Source organism: Scyliorhinus canicula, chromosome 1, assembly GCF_902713615.1.
Source record: "Scyliorhinus canicula chromosome 1, sScyCan1.1, whole genome shotgun sequence".
In the NCBI taxonomy this organism is placed as follows: domain Eukaryota; kingdom Metazoa; phylum Chordata; class Chondrichthyes; order Carcharhiniformes; family Scyliorhinidae; genus Scyliorhinus; species Scyliorhinus canicula.
This window is the reverse complement of record NC_052146.1, coordinates 27,623,123-27,640,818: the sequence shown is the minus strand read 5'-3', so window position 1 is coordinate 27,640,818 and position 17,696 is coordinate 27,623,123. Positions and strand designations below refer to the sequence as shown.

The 17,696-nt window shown below is 53.3% G+C and overlaps 1 protein-coding gene across 5 annotated transcripts in view; it reads right to left on the bottom strand.

Moving 5' to 3' along the window:
* Nucleotides 1–17,696, bottom strand: part of LOC119953068 (transcriptional regulator ATRX homolog) — a 608,924-nt gene that overhangs the window by 237,332 nt on the left and 353,896 nt on the right. For all 5 annotated transcript variants that reach the window (XM_038776923.1, XM_038777098.1, XM_038777278.1 and 2 more), the window contains one exon: nt 2,533–2,613. In XM_038776923.1, coding sequence (XP_038632851.1) covers nt 2,533–2,613 — 81 coding nt within the window. The remainder of the gene's footprint in view (nt 1–2,532; nt 2,614–17,696) is intronic.

Below are 17,696 nucleotides of genomic sequence, written 5' to 3'. Positions count from 1 at the left end.
AAGGGGCGGGATTCTGTCATCCTTTCTCGACGGCATCAACATGGTCTCAGGATCAGTAATTCTGACCCCGACATGGTGCCAGCACGGTACTGGAGTGGCCCACGCCGCTCCAGCTGCTGATCCTGGCGTCAACTGGCCGCCGGGGGGTCCGCGCATGCACAAGGCACCGGCGCCAACGCGCGCATGCGCAGTGGCTCCCTTCTCCTTGCTGGCCCCGATGCAACATGGCTTAGGGCTAAACAGGCGTGGAAGAAAGGAGGCCCCCAGCCCGAGAGCCGCCAAATGGTGGGCCCAGATCACGGGCCAGGCCACACAGAGGGCCCCCCCCCCCACCCCCCAGGAACGATCCCCCCTCCCCCCCACAGGCTGCCCCAGACTCTTCCACGCCGAGGTCCCGCTAGCTGAGAGCAGATTAGAATGGCACTGGCGGGACTTGGGTCTTTTGGTACGGCCGCTCGGCCCATCCCGGTCCGAGAATCACCAGGGGGGACCATAGAGCGGCTCCCGAGCGGCATGGTGCCGACCACGCCGGCGTAATTCGCGTCCCGGCATTCGGGCAGCGTGGCACGATTCGTGCCGGTCATGGCAATTCTCCGGCCCAGCCCTGGGCTGAGAGAATCCTGTCCAAGGTTATTATTATAGTTCTGTGCCATTGTTCCAATTCAAGGGTTATTTGATGATGTTTCCTCCATCAGCACTCTGGCTACAGGTGTTCATCCTTCTGAATTTGACCTCGGAAAGTGGTGTAAAGTTGATGACTATTGCAAATATTGGTTTTATGGAAAATCTTTTTTACAGAATGAACTCGGCTCCGACGCATTTTGTTAAAATGGGATTTACCTCCAGAAATATCAAAATTCAGGGGCTGGTTCTCCGCTCCGCAGACCACATTTCTGTTTCACCCCTCCGGCGGGATGCTCCGTTAGTCGGCTGGTCAATGGGCTTTCCCATTGTGGGGCAGCCCCATGCCGTCGGGAAACCCCTTGGCTTCCGGTAAAATGGAGCATCCCGCCGGCAGAGAATCCAGCTCCAGGTCTTGACACGGAGAATATCCCAATCAACTGATTCTGCAAAGTCTTCCTCTCCAACATCTGGGAACTGGTGCTCATTTTGGGAGACCTGGCGCATAGCTGAGAAACAGCTTGACAGTGTGGCACTTATCCAACATTCCAGATTCCTCCAGGGGTACATAGAGTTTACGCATGATGGTATACAGTTGGGTGGGATCGACCCTGGGAGTCCTCAACACTAGACCATTTTAGAGACTTGTGGCTTCAGGTCAAATAAAACCAACAAAACCCCCAGCTGGTTAACCCAGTGAATAATTCCCTCAAGTGATGAATTAATAATCCACATTCAACAGGGAAGCAAGGAAACACACTGTTGAAAAGCAATAATTACCATAAATTCTGGTTCAATAGCAATATCACAGAAAAAACTGAGATGAATGGCTCATCTCTTGACCTCTAGAAACACTTCACCATTTACAAATTCAAGTCAAAAGTACGTACAAAAGGACTGCAGTATGATGCATCAATTGATGTGTCAATGGTGCTGCAGTGTTCCCAGTGCTGTAACCTGCATCCACCAAGGACGAAAGCAGAATGATGATGGAAACACCAGAAGCTCCAAGTTCTTCTCAGAGTCAGACAGTGTCCTGACTCGGTCACATACCACCAATCCACCACCACCATTGGGTAAAAATGTCAAAGCTCCATATTTTATATCATCATGGATACACCATCAATATAAAATCTACAGCATTTCGAAGAGAAGGCAAGCCACCATTTTCTGAGGGCACCTTGAGCTGGCATTAAATCTAGCCTCGTCAGTTTGCACACTGACCAAGAATAAATAAGAGACCATAAAATTCCCCAGCTATCTTAAACTCCATGTGTTTCTTTCTATTGACAATTAGAACTTCGTCTTTAATAAGCTAAATGTGTGAAAAAAGAAAACCCCTTACTCTTAAGTTTTATGATTAGACTGAGTATAGTAAATATTTTTCAAAATTGACTAATTGATCACATATAAAGGCAGCAGGGTGGCACAAGGGTGGCAATGTGGCACAGTGGTTAGCACTGCTGCCTTACAGCACCAGGGACCCTGGTTCAATTCCAGCCTCGGATGACTGTGTGGAATTTCCACTTTCTTCCTGTGGGTTTCCTCCGGGTGCTCCGGTTTCCTTTCACAGTCCAAAGATGTGCAGGTTAGGTGGATTGGCCATGCTAAATTGTTCCTCAGTATCCAAAAGGTTAGTGGGGATAGGGTTGGGCCGTGGGCCGAGGTAGGGAACTATTTCCAAGTGTCGGTGCATACTCGGTGGGCCGAATGCCCTCTTTCTGCACTGCAGAAATTCTATATGCCTGCCAATAATTCCAACTGTATTTAACAATGCCAGTAAGCAATTTTTAGAATCATATTCTTCATAACTCAAATACCTTGTGGCAGGCAGCAAAACTAAATCTCAAAGAAATTATTTGCATTTAAAATAATCATATAAGTCTAAAGAAAGTCAATGAACATTTTTACCTTTACTGGGACGAACACATTTTTCTGTTTGCGTGCCACTATCATGTAATACCGCACATTCTTTCCCAAAAGCTTGTATAACTGAAATAAGAAGTTAGAATTATTCAGGAATATCTGTGCCTTAGAAAACAACTGCATATATAAATTGGCAAAACTTTGGGCATAAATTTCCATTTTCCTTTTCAACGCGTTGACTCAAGTGAGAAAAACAGTGTGCAGCTGGTTCTCCACGCCATATATTCAAACAAGGCCAGTCAAACACCTTCATATTGATGGGGTGGCAGGCATCACAATGTAAATAGAAACAGAGATTCCCTCTATGGATATGCAGACACCTCACTCCATTTACATGGGAAACCTTCTCCTCCCACGCACACAGGGAACACCCCCCCTCTGACTCACAAGGGGAGCAGCCCCCTTTCCCAAGTACACAAATACACTCCCCTCCCTCCAAAACACACGGGGAACCCTCCATGCACACAAGGAAACCCACCCCAACCCCCTTGGACTCAGAAATGCCCAATCCTCATGGACCTCCCCAAAGACAGCCTCCCCTTCTCGCCCTCCCCTACTACCATGGGGCAGTGTAAAGGAGCAGTGCCAGGGCACTGCCAGGGTACTGCCCGAGCATGTCTCGCTCCCCACTGAGGGCTGTACCTACCTGTGCACTCTCGGTGGCTTCTCTTCATCAGGTTCACGTTGGTCCAGACTTGTTGTAAACCACAAGGGGGGAAATCCAAATGTTGGAGGGCAATACGGTGGGGAAGCACGCCAATTATATTGAAATGTATTTGAATGGGAACCCCATTACATCTCTTGTAGGGGCAGGGACGATAGCGCGTTGCAAGATCTCGCCACCTAGAATTTAATTTTGTGGGCTCGTGAGATTTTATGATGCCATTTACCTCTGTGGCAAACGTGGGTACAAAAATTCCGGCCATTATGTTTGGAAAGAGGAAAAAGTCAGGAGAATTATGTTTTATTCTCACCATGATAATAAAAGCTTCATTACAATCTATGTCAAATGTAAGACTATATTCTAAAAATTCATCAAGGCCTGGGAATCATAATACATGATTAACCGTCACATATTGACAGTATTGCAGGCAGCACATAAACTTCTTGCTGCTTGTTTAGTTTGTGATGGTGCTCCAGCGCTAAATGCAACAATCAATGCTTTCCTACAATTCTTTAAGCCAGCCAGCACTTCTGAAAGGTAAGCCACATTTTGCATGCAGCAGTTCATTCAAACTAACTGGAAATTGGAGCAAAAGGGGTAATGGCACAGCAGGCCAAAGAGAGGGTGTCTGGGCGAAATTCTCCAACCCCACCCAGGGTCGGAGAATCGGCCAGCGGCGGCTTTATTCCCGCTCCCGCCATGTTAAGAATTATCCCACCCGCCATAAAACGGCGTTGTTCAAATCCCGCCGCCCGCCTTGGAGAACAGCTAGCGTCGCGGGATGTCATTTTATTTTTAGGGTGAATTATTCTCCGGCCCGGATGGGCTGAAGTCCCGCCAACGTGGCCACGGGTCACGTCGGCGAAAATCAACGTAGGTTTATAACGGCGTCAACCACTGATGATGGTTGACGCCGTTCAGTTACCTACATCGAGTGCGGGGGGGGGGGTAGCAGCGTTGGAGAGGGGTGGAGAGGGGTGGGGAGGGGGAGTAGCGCCGTTGGAGGGGGGGGTGGGTTGCGGCATTGGGGGGTGTTGCGGCGTTGGGGGGGCTGGGGGGTACTGGCGTTGGGGGGGTGGTACCGGCGTTGGGGGGGGTTGCGGCATTGGGGGGGTACCGGCGTTGGGGGGGGGGTTGCGGCGTTGGGGGGGGTTGCAGCATTGGGGGGGATTGCGGCGTTGGGGGGGTTGCGGCGTTGGGGTGGGTTGCGGCGTTGGGGGGGTTGCGGCGTTGGGTGGGGTGGGTAGGGGTTGGGGGGGTAGGGGTGGGGGGTAGGGGTGGGAGGGGGGTAGGGGTAGGGGTGGGGGGTAGAGGTAGGGGGGTAGGGGGGTAAGGGATTGGGGTAGGGGGCAGCGGCGTGCAGGGGGGGGCGACGGTGCGTTCGCCCCGGGCATCCATTGGATGGGGGCATCAGCAGATCTTCCTCAAGGCTCCCCTTCCTCCCAGCAGCCTTGTCTTTGTTTGAGAGAGAGAGAGAGAGGGAGATTGTGGGGACAGATAGAGAGAGAAAGACATAGAGACGGAGTCCCGTCCGTCCTCTGGCTGAGAGCAGGGCTTTGGTGAGTATATTGCAATCTGCCTAAACCCAGGAATATTGCCTGGTTAGAATGCAGAGGTAAATGCTGGGATCCCGGGGTGGGAGATGTGTCTGTATTTGTCTATTTCAGCTTCAGCCTCTGCAATTTCAGGTCAGTTTCACAACAACAGGAAAAACGCGCGGAGAGAGAGGGAAAAACTTTTGGCAAAGTTTCTGGGTTCTGCCTTTATAATTCACAGCGCAGAAGGGTTCTGTGCATTAGTCCAAAAAGATGAAAGGATTGAGAGGTAATCTATCATAGAGTAACGGCCATATACAATGCCTAGAGTCTGGCCTAAAGGTCTTACATGAGTGGCAGGTCAGTGAATGCACCTTCAAATGCCATATTCCAAAAACTACACAAAGCTGTCACATTGCTCAATGCAGCACATCCACATCACTGGCCCATTGACAATCTTTAGTAATTAGGATTCATGACCAGAATTCATGGAATCAAAGAAAAAGTATAGCGCAGAAGGAGGCCATTCATCCCATTTTGTAAATACCAGCCCGAGAACACCCAGGTGCCTTTTCTAATTCCACCTTCCTGTACCTGGTCCATAGCCCTGTAGCTTAGAACACTTAAGGTGCTGGCTCAGTTAGTTTTAAATAGAGTTTGGGGTCTCTGCCTCCACCACCAACTTGGGCAGTGAATTCCAGACTCCCACTACCCTCTGCGTAAAAATGTTTTTCCTTATGTACCCTCTACAGCTTCTGTCTCTCATCTTTAATCTATGTCCCCTGGTTCTAGAATTCTCCACCAAGGGAAACAATTTTATCCTGTCCATTTTATCTATTGCCCTCACAATTTTGTACACCTCAATAAAGTCACCCCTCAGCTTTCTTTGTTCCAAGGAAAATAACCCCAACCTAGCCAATCTCTCCTCGTAGCTACATTTTCCTAGACCTGACAATATTCTATTGAGCTCTTCAACACTCTCTCCAGAGCAATTACATCCTTCCTGTAATGTGGTGACCAGAACTGCACACAATACTCCAGTTCTGGCCTCATCAGTGCCTTATATAATTCTGTTAGGAGTCTTGCAACACCAGGGTAAAGTTCAACAGGTTTGTTTTGAATCACTAGCTTTCAGAGCACAGCTCCTTCCTCAGGTGAATGAAGAGGTGAATTCCAGAAACATATATATGGACAAAGCCAAAGATGCAAGACGATACTTTGAATGCGAGTCTTTGCAGGTAATTAAGTCTTTACGGGTCCAGACTGAGCAACTGGAGAGAGGGATAATCACAGGTTAAAGAGGTGTGAATTGTCTCAAGCCAGGGCAGTTGGTAGGATTTTGCAAGCCCAGGCCAGATGGTGGGGGGGGGGGGGGGGGGGGGGGGGGAATCTAATGCAACATGAATCCAAGGTCTCGTTTGAGGTCGTAGTCATGTTTGAGGATCGGCATTGTCGCGCGCCCTGAAGGCTGCCTTGAAGAACGCTTACCAGAAGATCAGAGACTGAATGCCCTTAACTGCTGAATTGTTCCCCAACTGGAAGGGAACATTCCTGCCTGGTGATTGTCGCGCAATGTCCGTTCATCCGTTGTCGCAGCATTTGCATGGCCTCGTCAATGTACCACGCTTCGGGGCATCCTTTCCTGCAGCGTATGAGGTAGACAATGTTGGCCGTGTCGCACGAGTATGTACCACGTACATGGTGGGTGGTGTTCTCACGTGTAATAGTGGTACCCATGTCGATAATCTGGCACGTCTTGCAGAGATTACCATGGCACGGTTGTGTGGTGTGTGGGCGCTGTTCTGAAGGTTTGGTAGTTTGCTGCAAACAATGGTCTGTTTGAGGTTGCGCGGTTGAACATTATATCCTTACTTTTATATTCTCTGCCAATGAAGGAGCATATGTTCCACCTTACTTTCATACACCTATTGCTGCTGTAAGCCTCACACCTACATATCATAGCTTCTATATACTATTAGTGAGACAGCTATTATTGGTGGCACATCACCCAAATATATTGAATCACAGTAACTGGCATGCTTGCCTCTCTCTTGCAAGACCAGGTGGCCCATAACAAGAAGAAGCAACAATAAGTCGATAGGACCCAGTGAACCTGTGGAATTCTTTAGCACAGAGAGCTGGTGAGGCTGGGTCATTAAGTATGTTCAAGGCGGAGATAGACAGATTTTTAATCAGTAAGGGAATCAAGGGTTACGGGGATAAGGTGGGAAAGTGGAGTTGAGGATTATATCAGATCAGCCATGATGGGCCAAGAAGCCTACTTCTGCAGCTGTGCCGTACAGTATTATCTCCACATCCGCTTGGAGAAGATGATACCTGCCATTATTGGTGTGGTCAGAACGAAGGCTGTGGCAAGTACATTGACCACTCTGTTATGATCCCAATTGGTATTCCTACTGGACGGAAAGGTCCCAGTAGGGAACCCCAGCACAAAACACCGTAGGTGGGATTATCTTTCGGCCGATACTGAAATCAGGAAATCTTTTTCAGTTATGGGGGTAAGACCAACGCAGACACGTGGGCCGGATTCTCCAACCCCGTGCCAGGTCGGAGAATCCCTGGGGGGGGGGGGAGGGATGCGAGAATCGCGCCCTGCCGCCCCAACGCCGGCTTACCTATTCTCCGGCAGCAATTCTCAGGCACCCGTGGGATCACAGGAATACCGGTCGGGGGCAGTTGAAAGCTCCCACCCCACCGGCAATTCTCCGGGCGCCAACGGGCTGAGTGGCCGCTGACTTCGGCCGAGTCCCGCCAGCGTCGGTTACCCAGGTTCCACACGGCAGGACCTGGAAGATGTGTCTGCAGGGGCCGTCCTGGAAGGTGGGGGGGCGATGGCCTGGCCCGCGATCGGGGCCTACCGATCGGCCGGCCGGCCGGTTTGGTGGGGGCCTATGTTCCTCTGCGCCAGGCCCTTGTAGGGCTCTGCCATATTGCCCGGTGGCCGGTGTGGAGACGGGCACCCACGACCATGCATGGAATCACGCCGGCTGTTCCGCACATGCACGAACCCGTGCCGGACATTCCGCGCCTACTGGAGCTGCGGTGACTACTCCGGCGCCGACCTAGCCCCGTAGGAAGGGGAGCAGTCCTCAATATCGGGGTCCATTGACGCCAGAGTAGTTGGTGCCGCTTTTCACGCCACGTCAGAACTTGGCCGCGGATTGGAGAATCCAGGCTGCGGAGAATTTGCAAACTCCACACTGACAGTGACACGGGGCCAGGATCTAACCTGGGCCCTCGGCGCCATAAGGCAGCAGTGCTAACCACTGCGCCACAGTGCTGCACCAGGGAATCGGTTCAGATGTTGAAATCGCGGCAGGCACCGGTTTCACACCAAATCACAATTCTCCATCACCTCGACTCAAGAACGCACATACAGTAAACGCTGTTCGCAGGCACGACCCAGTATTCTCTAGGGCCCCCGCGATTCTCTGCCTCCGATGGGCCAAATTCCCAAAGGCACGGTTCACTTGTGCTTTTGAGAATTGTGAAACGAGCATCATGGCCGATGGGGGAGAGAGAGGAAGTAGGACACAGAGAGGAGCGTCTGTGGGCTGTCGGACCGGATACTGACCAGGCTGGCTGGTGTGAGGGGAGGTGCCTGCTAGAACTGGTGTTGGTGACCAGGGGATGGGCCATTGGACCAGGGCGCCCCATCACAGGACAGGGGCAGTATCCAGGCACGCCATTGCCGTTGCCATTGAAAGGCAGCCATCTTGCTGCGCACCCCACATACCACCCACCTCGGCCCATGATTCTGCAGAATAACACCGGCTGTATCGGTGCCCCCAGCGCCTCACCACCACACCCCACACTCCACCATACTCCACACAACCCAACCGGCTGCCACCCACCGGGCGGGGCATTAAGGCCCATTGTAGCCCCTACAGGGGCACCAGAATAAAGCTGCAGAGGATACTCCTGGCAAGGCCAGCACCAGTCAATGGTACCCCTGACAGCAATGATGGGCGCAGAGCCAGAGTCCCCATGGTGCAGGGCACCGATGGGGCCAGGTATGCGAAGATATGGGAGGTTACATGATGAGGCAGGGTCCAGTGCCAACCAGGGCCACTCTGTAGCACGTTGGACATGGTTTTGCATGGGGGTACACACCATGCTAACATGACTGCCTTTCACCCTCTGCAGACAATGGAATTGGAATTCAATCACCAATGGAGGCCTTCCTTCTAGTCGCCGCAGCCTTGGGGGATGCCCTGCGGCTACACCACCTGGCACTGCTGGAGGAGGAGGAAGCTGCAGCAGTGGAGCCTGCCCCAGAGGAACAGGAGGCAGCTGCCCAGGATGGAGAACCAGCCAGTCAACAGGAGAAGGAGGAGGAGGTGCAAAGAAGAATCCACATGAGGTCTTATGTGTACCGGCAGCGCTTGTCATTCAGGGATGTGCCAGATCAGGCATGCTGTCGAAGACTCTGGCTGAGCAGGGGTCAGTGCCAGATCATGACGCACCTGGCACTGCAGGGGAATGGTGGAGGACACCTGCTCCCTGTGGCCGTCAAGGTGACAGTCGCTCTGAACCTTTACTTCCAGGTATCGAGTGGGAAACTGTCTGGAATCTCACAGAGCTTGGTGCACAGGTGCATCAGCACTGTCACGGAGGCTCCATACGCCCAGTCGGTACAATACATCTATTTCAATGTAGACCGAGCCCACCAGTATTCCCGGGCAGCGGGGTTGGCCGCCATCGACGGGATGCCTGGGCCCAGGGGGTAATCGACGGAATGCATGTCTTCCTATGAGCACCAACAAATGTCAAGCCTCTCTACACAAACTGAAAGGGCTTCCACTCAATGATCATGCAGCTAATATGTGACCATGAGCTGTGCATCACGCATGTCTGCGCCCGATACCCGGACAGTGTGCACTACGCTTTCATCCTGGCACACTCGACGATTCCTGACATGTTCAAGACGCCCCCCTCGGCTGCGGGGGTTGGCTTCTGGGTGACAGGCGTTATCCACTGCAGTTGTGGCTGATGACGCCTATCCAGAGTCCACAGACTGATGCCGTGACTCACTACAACGACGCCCATGCAGCGACCAGGGGTGCTTCGGATCCTGAAGAGGCCGGATTGGATTCTCCGGTCGCCAAAATCGTGGAGCGTGAGAATCAAATTTCCGGACAAATCGGGGGTGGCGGCACTTTTGCGATGCCCCACCCCCTCCAAAGCGGCGCACTCAGGACCTGGCAATTCTCCGGGCCGTAACGGCAGCCAGAGCCTGATGCTCATTGCTGGCATGCTAGCCCCCAGCTACACGGAGGATCGGTGGCCGTTTTGCGCCGGATTTTCAGGCGTAAAACGCAACCCTTCTCACGCCGGCTAGAGTACATAGCTTCACAATTGGAAAATCCAGCCCTATGTTTTTAGTCAAAGCGGATGTGCCTTTATTGGTTCGGGATTTGCTTTGTTACATCATAATTAGTCAACATCGTGCACCCTGGTGAGCTCCTACAAATTTTGCCTGTATTCGATGGGTAGGGTTCTCTTCTGCTGATAAGTTTACATCTTTGGGTTTAGAATGCCCTTGAATATTTTTAGAATGCCCTCGAATACCCTCAAAATCAGAGAATCCAGCCCGCAGTTCAGGGGCCTGGACCATTCTGGAAGGGCCCTCCAGTATAACGCTGAGAGGGCCGCCCGCATTGTGGCTGCCTGCTGAATCCTCCACAACATCACACAGCAGAAGGGCGACATGCTGGAGGAGGAGGGTAAAGGCCAGGCCTCGTCTGATGAGGAGGATGCAGGGGAGGGTGAGGTTGGGCAGGATATGGGACCCAGGCAGGCATGGGAGAACGCACAACATGTGCGCCAGGGCCAACGCGCATGGAACGCTCTGATCGACTCTAGGTTCACCAAGGGATTGGACACCGCATCCCACTCTCACTCCTACCCATCCCCTCCTGGTCACATCCCTGCCTGCAACCTCCTCCGTGATAGATACCTGACGCACTACAGGTGGGGGTAGTAGTAGTTTGACAGTAACCGGGTCTAGTTCATGGGATAGAGGGTGATGATAACCCGATCCATGATGAGCTCTGGTGCTCCGCATCACATGCAACGTCTGACTGCTGCTCACAATAGCACTTTTCTTGGTGATCCTTGCATGCCAGCTTATCATTCCATCACACGGTCCCATCGGATCCCTGGTGAAATGGTGGTGGGGATGGTCAGGGAGGAGCCAATTCCTCACCCCACTGCCCCCTACGGCGCTCGCTCTCTGGCCAGCCCAGACAAGGCCACTGCTCACACCCATCTGACAGAGCACCAAGGCAGGTTGTAACAGTGTTAACAGGTGTGGACAAATATTTAGATCTGTTCCCTTGCCCCTATAACTAAACTATGCCCTTCACCACTGCCAACCGAACTGTTGTCTAACATTTTGCCTTTAGGGGCCCATCAAGAGTGAAAGCAGCAGTTGCCTGGGGCGGCCCGACCTGGGTGGGTCCAGCTGCACCTCGGTGTCCCCAGGTGACCTGGTGCCACCCTGTTCTGCCCGCTGCCCATGTGATGCGCCAGGGACAGTAGGGGGGGGCGGTGGGTGGTGGAGTCCGAGGTACTGTGGTGTTCCGGCACCTCTCCTGTGGGAGTCACTGGCAAGGGCTCCATCCCCTACTCCTCACTCGGGATGCGCAATAGCTCCCCCCCACTGGCTACTCCTTGGGACGGGGGTTTGAGTAGAGCTACTGCCTGAGGAACCCCGCCACCTGGCGCTGCCAGTCCTGGAGACCCGTTCTGGTCTCCGCTATGGTATGCATGCTCGCAGCTATTGAACACAGGGAGCAGACCATCACCGTCTGAAACTGTGCCACATCACACATTGACTGTGCCACCTTATGCTGCGCCTGCGCCATGACGGCCAGCACCTGGGCAATGTCGCCGACCTTCTCAGCCATGGCCTGCTGTGACTGGGCCATGCTCAGGAAAGCCGGTGCAATTTCCAGCTGGCTCTCACACAGTGCTGCCTGTCGGCAACCCTGTACTGGTCCTTGAAGAGCGCATGCAGAGAATGCCACAGGCCTTGGACATGCTGATACATAGCCAAAATCCTCACCCCCAATGCCTCCACCACGGACGCCACCTGTGCGGTGTTGGCCTGGGTGGTACACATGGTAGGCACCACCTCCTGCTTCTGCACATGATTGAACTACTCCAGCTGCTCCTGGATGCTCGCCGAAAACCCCTCATGTAGTCGCTGGCTCTGCGACTGCATCTCCGCAATAGATGGCCCTGTCCATTCCAGGAGCCAGAAACCCATCTGAACAGCAGCTAGTTTCTGAGGTCGGCCTGCCCTCAGAACATCCGCCCCTTCGGGTGTTCCTACCTCCACCTGATGTACCGGAACAGCTATGTGGCAAGCACCAGAGAGTGTCCCAGGAGTCTCTTCACTAAAGTGCTCAACCAAGGTGAGTGTCTCTGGGGTAGTGGAGGGTGTGTGATGGGGTATCAGTGTCATCACCGGACTTGAGCTCCTGGTTGTCTTGGGTCTCTTGTCTAGGGCTGCCATCCGTGATGCTCTCCTCATTACTGGTCAGCACATGGGGGGACTCATGGAGGCACTGGCTGGGGGCTAGGGACACCAGATGGTCCCACCCCATCACCTGCAGGTCCTGCAAGACACAAGACAAGATGTATGATTAAACCACGGGCTGGGGGGCGGGGATGGGGGTGGTTGAGGTGAAGGGAGGGTGATGTGGGGGTGAGGGTAAGGGTGGTGTTGAGATGAGGGTGGTGTGTGGGTAAAGGTGAGCATGAGGATGAGGGTGAGAGTGGGGTGAGGGTCGTGGTAAGGGTGGGGGTGTGTAGAGGTGAGGATGGGGGTAGGGGAGGCTGGTGGTGAGGGTGGGGTGAGGGTGAAGGTAGGGGTGATGGTGGGGGTGAGGGTAGTGTCGGGGTTGCATTCGTGGGGATTGACACACATGGTATGGGGAACTGCAACTCAGCGGGGTCTCACTTCATCGCCTGCAGTCAAAGTCCACTGCGGCGACTTTCGTTTCCTCGGGACCTCCGACCACGTCCAGGGCCCTCCGCTCAGCAATGGTGAGGGGCCGCATCTCCGGCAGTCCCCCTCCAATCTTCTCCCGTTCCCCGTGGTTTTAGTGTTATGGGCCAGGATTTAGAGAACACCAAAGTATATGATGGCGTTCACCTGACCGACAACTGTTTATAGATTTTGGTTATGAGGTGCACAAGGGCCTACTCTTCAGGTGTTATTCAACAGAGGCCTCAAGCACTTTAAATCAAAAACAAAGTTTATTCTACAAATTCAGTGAACATTTTATAAACACACACAATAAGCATTTTTATCAACGACCAACAAAGAGACATACCCCACAGAGCTACAGTACTCTGTATTTAACCCTTAATATCTTTCCTTTTACTGATTCACTCAAGTAACAACATCCATAAATCAGATATCCCTTTTTCCACAAAACAGTAGGCTTGAATTCTTTACAGAAAAACACTTTAAAATTATATATAGAGAGAGACCAAAATAAACCTTCTTTGTCCCAACGGTCTGAAACAAAAGTAAAACACAGAGCCACAAACAGCTCCCAGCTCAAAACAAAAGTAAAAGACAGAACAGCCCAGCTCCACCCACACAATGACATCACTGAAGCTATTTGATAAACACACATTTCTTAAAGGGACATTCCCATGACTACAGGCACCCTTCTCCTAGGTGGTGTGGAAACAGAAGACGCACAGTGTTCGACTGTCCAACGCCTGCAGCCCAGAGGGTGGGTTGCTGCTGGCCTCAGTGGTCAGGTCACCTAGTCATGGCAGCCGGTATGGGATCAGACATGATGCAAGATGGGGGTTTGCCCACCCTCCGGGGGGAGGGGTGTTACGGGATAGGGTTTGTGCTCGGGGCATAGTTCTGCCTACTCACCCTGGCTGCCCCAGGAGGTCATGCAGTTTTTTCCTACACAGTTGGTCAGTCTGGACGATGTTGCTGGTGACTCTGACCACCTCTGCCACCTGCGCCCAGGCATGGCGAACGGCGACTGGCAGCTTCTTTCCTGTGCTGGGGTACAGAGAAGCCTGCCTCTCCTCGACTGCAACCAGGAAGGTCTCCAGCTCGCCGTCTGTGTATCTCGGGGCTGCTCACTGTGCTGCCATCGTGTTGGCTGGGATGGTGTGTGCAGGGAGTGAAGTGCGTATATGCGGCTGCATCCTGAGCGTCAATTTCAAATCCAGCGTATCCTGCACCATCTCTTATTTGAATTAATTGTGTTCCACGTAGCGCCTGTGCTAGCCTCTCAACAGTCGATGGATTGGTCCAGGTGCGGCACTAGTTTTGCTGTCCACGAATCCTGCCCCGTCACCAACATTTAGTCTCAGGTATGAAGAATCTGGCCCCGTAACTTTTTAATTTTTTGGAAAACGTGGATGAACAGAGTCACAGGAGGGCCAATTAGCTTTTAACAATTCCAAAGAAATTATTAAACATGAAAAGTTTGACTCAGCCAATACACCTACACTCCCCTTCTCTTCACAAATATACACAGATTTTATGAATAACACCGATCACAAGATATATTTTATGCAAGAAGAATTTCAGTAAATACAATCTTTGTAAAGCAGCAAGCTGACCGTGGTCAGACGCACCCCACCCGAAAACCAAATGATAGACGTCATCCAATCGGACTTTGTTGATTTCTAGTCAAATTCCCTCCAGAAGATTGTCACACAAGAGTTTCCAAACCAACTTTGAAATAGACACATATTAGAATCTTTTTACCAAACAATTTTTTCCTTCAACTCTTTTCAGCAGGGATCCTCCTCCAGAATTTTCAACTCTCCTTTCAAACAATACTCTCCTTCAGCTGTTTTGGGATAAGGATCCAACTCCTAGATTTCCAACTCTCCTTTCAGTATTCCTTTACCTTGAATTGCCACAGGCATTCAAGTTTCTATCTCACCTCTCAGGTACTCAGTCCCCAACAGAATACTATTGTTTCAAAGAATTAAAATAAGAACGCTAACTTTTGCGACTGCTTCAACTATCTCTGGCTTTTCCCTAGCCAGTTTCATCCTGCCTGCATTTTCCAGTTCTGCTTTTAACTTCAATAAACATTACGTGCTCCAGTTTCTTTGTTCTTTTGGGCGGAGAATCGAATTTGACAGCAAAACCGTCGCGGGGGTGGGCCGTGGGGCCGGGGTGACCCCCCACGGGACTGGGGCGGTGCCTAGGCAATGACCATTATTGCCACGGCCTGAAAGTCAACCATCTTGCTGTGCAGACCACGAACCACCCACTTTGGCCCCCAAGTTCTGCAGAGTGCCACCGGCCGCATAGGTGCTCCAGCCCTCGCACCCCAGCCACAAGTGACGCACCCCACCAACCCCAGCAACCAGCTCCCATTGTCCATCCCACCACCCTCGCTCCACACCCTCCACCATCCAGCTGCCACCCCCGCCGGCAGGGCACCACGTGGTCAACCCAAGGGCAACGCCCTCAGTAGCCACCAGAGACGGGTGCCAGAATGGGGCCGCGAAGCATACCGCAGCGCCAGACGACAGGCGGCAGGGCCAGTTGCCCCCACGGTACATGGGCACTGGCGGGACAAGGGGTGCAGAGATGGGGAGGAGGGGGCGGGCACATGAGAGGGCAGGGTCCGTAGTACCAACTAGGATCACCATGTAGCCCATTGGACCTGGTTGGGTACGGGGGTATGCACCACGTATCCGACTGGTTTGACTGGTGACGGGGAGCGCCGGAAACCCAAGGGCGCGGGGGCGCGGAGCACGGGCAACGGACCTACAGGCGTGGGGGCGCCGGGCACGGGGGTTGGGAGGGGTATAGTGTGAGGGGTACTTCGGCGGAAGTAGTGTCGGAGTAGGATCCTGCAGGCACCAGGTCCTGGAGGGAAACAGTGTCCTGACGGCCGTCAGGGTATTCGATGAACGCGTATTGGGGGTTCCAGTGGAGTAGGAGCACTCTCTCAATGAGTGGGTCAGTTTTGTGGGTCCGGACGTGCTTCGGGAGGAGAACCGGGCCCGGTGTCTTCAACCATGCTGGGAGCGAAACCCCCGTGGTAGTGCCCCTGGAAAAAACAAATAGCAGCTCGTGAGGGGTCTGGTTGGTGGCCGTACATAGGAGGGACCTAATAGCATGGAGCGCGTCGGGGAGGACCTCCTGCCAATGGGAGGTCGGGAGGTTCCTGGACCGGAGGGTCAGTAAGACGGTCTTCCAGACCATCGCGTTCTCCCTCTCCACCTGCCCGTTCCCCCCGGGGTTATATCTGGTAGTCCTGCTCGAGGCCCTCGCAGCTCGTCACTCATAAAGGATGAACCCCTGTCGCTGTGTACATAGCTGGGGAAACCAAACAGGGTGAGGATGCTGTGCAGGGCCCTAATGACTGTGTGGGAGGTCATATCGGGGCACGGGATAGCAAAGGGGAAGCGGGAGAACTCGTCTATTATGTTCAGGAAGTACACATTCCTATTGGTCGAGGGGAGTGGCCCTTTGAAATCAATACTTAGGCGTTCAAAGGGCCAGGAGGCCTTGACCAGGTGTGCCCTGTCTGGTCTGTAGAAGTGCGGTTTGCACTCCGCACAGATCGGGCAATCCCTGGTGATGGCTTTTACCTCCTCGGTGGAGAAAGGCAGGTTTCGGGCTTTGATGTAGTGAGCAAGCCTGGTGACCCCCGGGTGGCAGAGGTCATTGTGGATAGCTTTCAGGCGGTCGTCTTGCGCGCTGGCGCACATGCCGCAGTACACGGCATCTGGGGGCTCGTTGAGCTTCCCCTGTCGGTACATGATATCGTACTTGTAGGTGGAGAGTTCGATCTTCCACCGTAGGATCTTATCGTTTTTAATTTTGCCTCTTTGTGAGTTGTCAAACATAAAGGCAACCGATCTTTGGTCGGTGATGAGGGTGAACCTCCTACCTGCGAGGTAGTGCCTACAGTGACGTATAGCTTCCATGATGGCTTGTGCTTCCTTTTCGACCAAGGAGTGTCGACGTTCCGAAGCGGAGAGGGTTCGGGAGAAAAAGGCGACTGGTCTCCCTGCCTGATTTAGCGTGGCTGCGAGAGCGACTTCTGAGGCATCGCTCTCTACCTGGAAAGGGACGGATTCATCCACCGCCCGCATGGCCGCTTTGGCAATGTCCTCCTTGATACGAGTGAAGGCCTGACGAGCCTCATCCGATAGAGGGAAGAGTGTGGCCTTAAATAGTGGGCGGGCTTTGTCCGCATACTGAGGGACCCACTGGGCATAATATGAGAAAAACCCCAGGCACCTTTTGAGGGCCCTGGGAAAATGAGGGAAAGGGAAAGGGGCGCATACGGTCTGGGTCGGGGCCCAGGACTCCGTTTTCCACGACATAGCCGAGGATGGCTAGCCTGGTCGTGCGGAAAACGCATTTCTCCATGTTGGAAGTAAGATTAAGGGCGCGATTCTCCGCAACCATGATGGGTGGGAGAATAGCGGGCCGCGCCGTTATTTCCCGCGACTCCGGTCCGACGCACTCCCGCTATTCTCCCTACCGGCCAAATGTCAGTGGTCGGCATACCCGCGGAAATCCACGGAGAGTCGCCCGACGGAGGCACAATGGCGACTCTTCTGCACCCCCGCTATTCTCCGGCCCAGATGGGCCGAAGTCCCAACGTCGTGACGCCATGTCACGACGTCGCCAATCACACCTGCTTATAAAAGTCGCCAGCCAGTCGTGCTGGCTGACGAGGAGTTAGCAGGTTAGCGGACCGTCGCCGCAAACTGGGGAAGGCATCCAAGACAACGCTGCAGCCAGTGGGGGGGGGGGGGGGGGGGGGGGGGGGGGGGGGGGGGGGGGGGGGAATGAAGGAATGAGGGAGAGGCAAGTGGGAGGGGAGGAAGAGGAGAGGGACAAGTGGGAAGGGGGGAGGAGGGGGTGGGAGAGGACGTTGAGTGACGAGGGAGAGGAC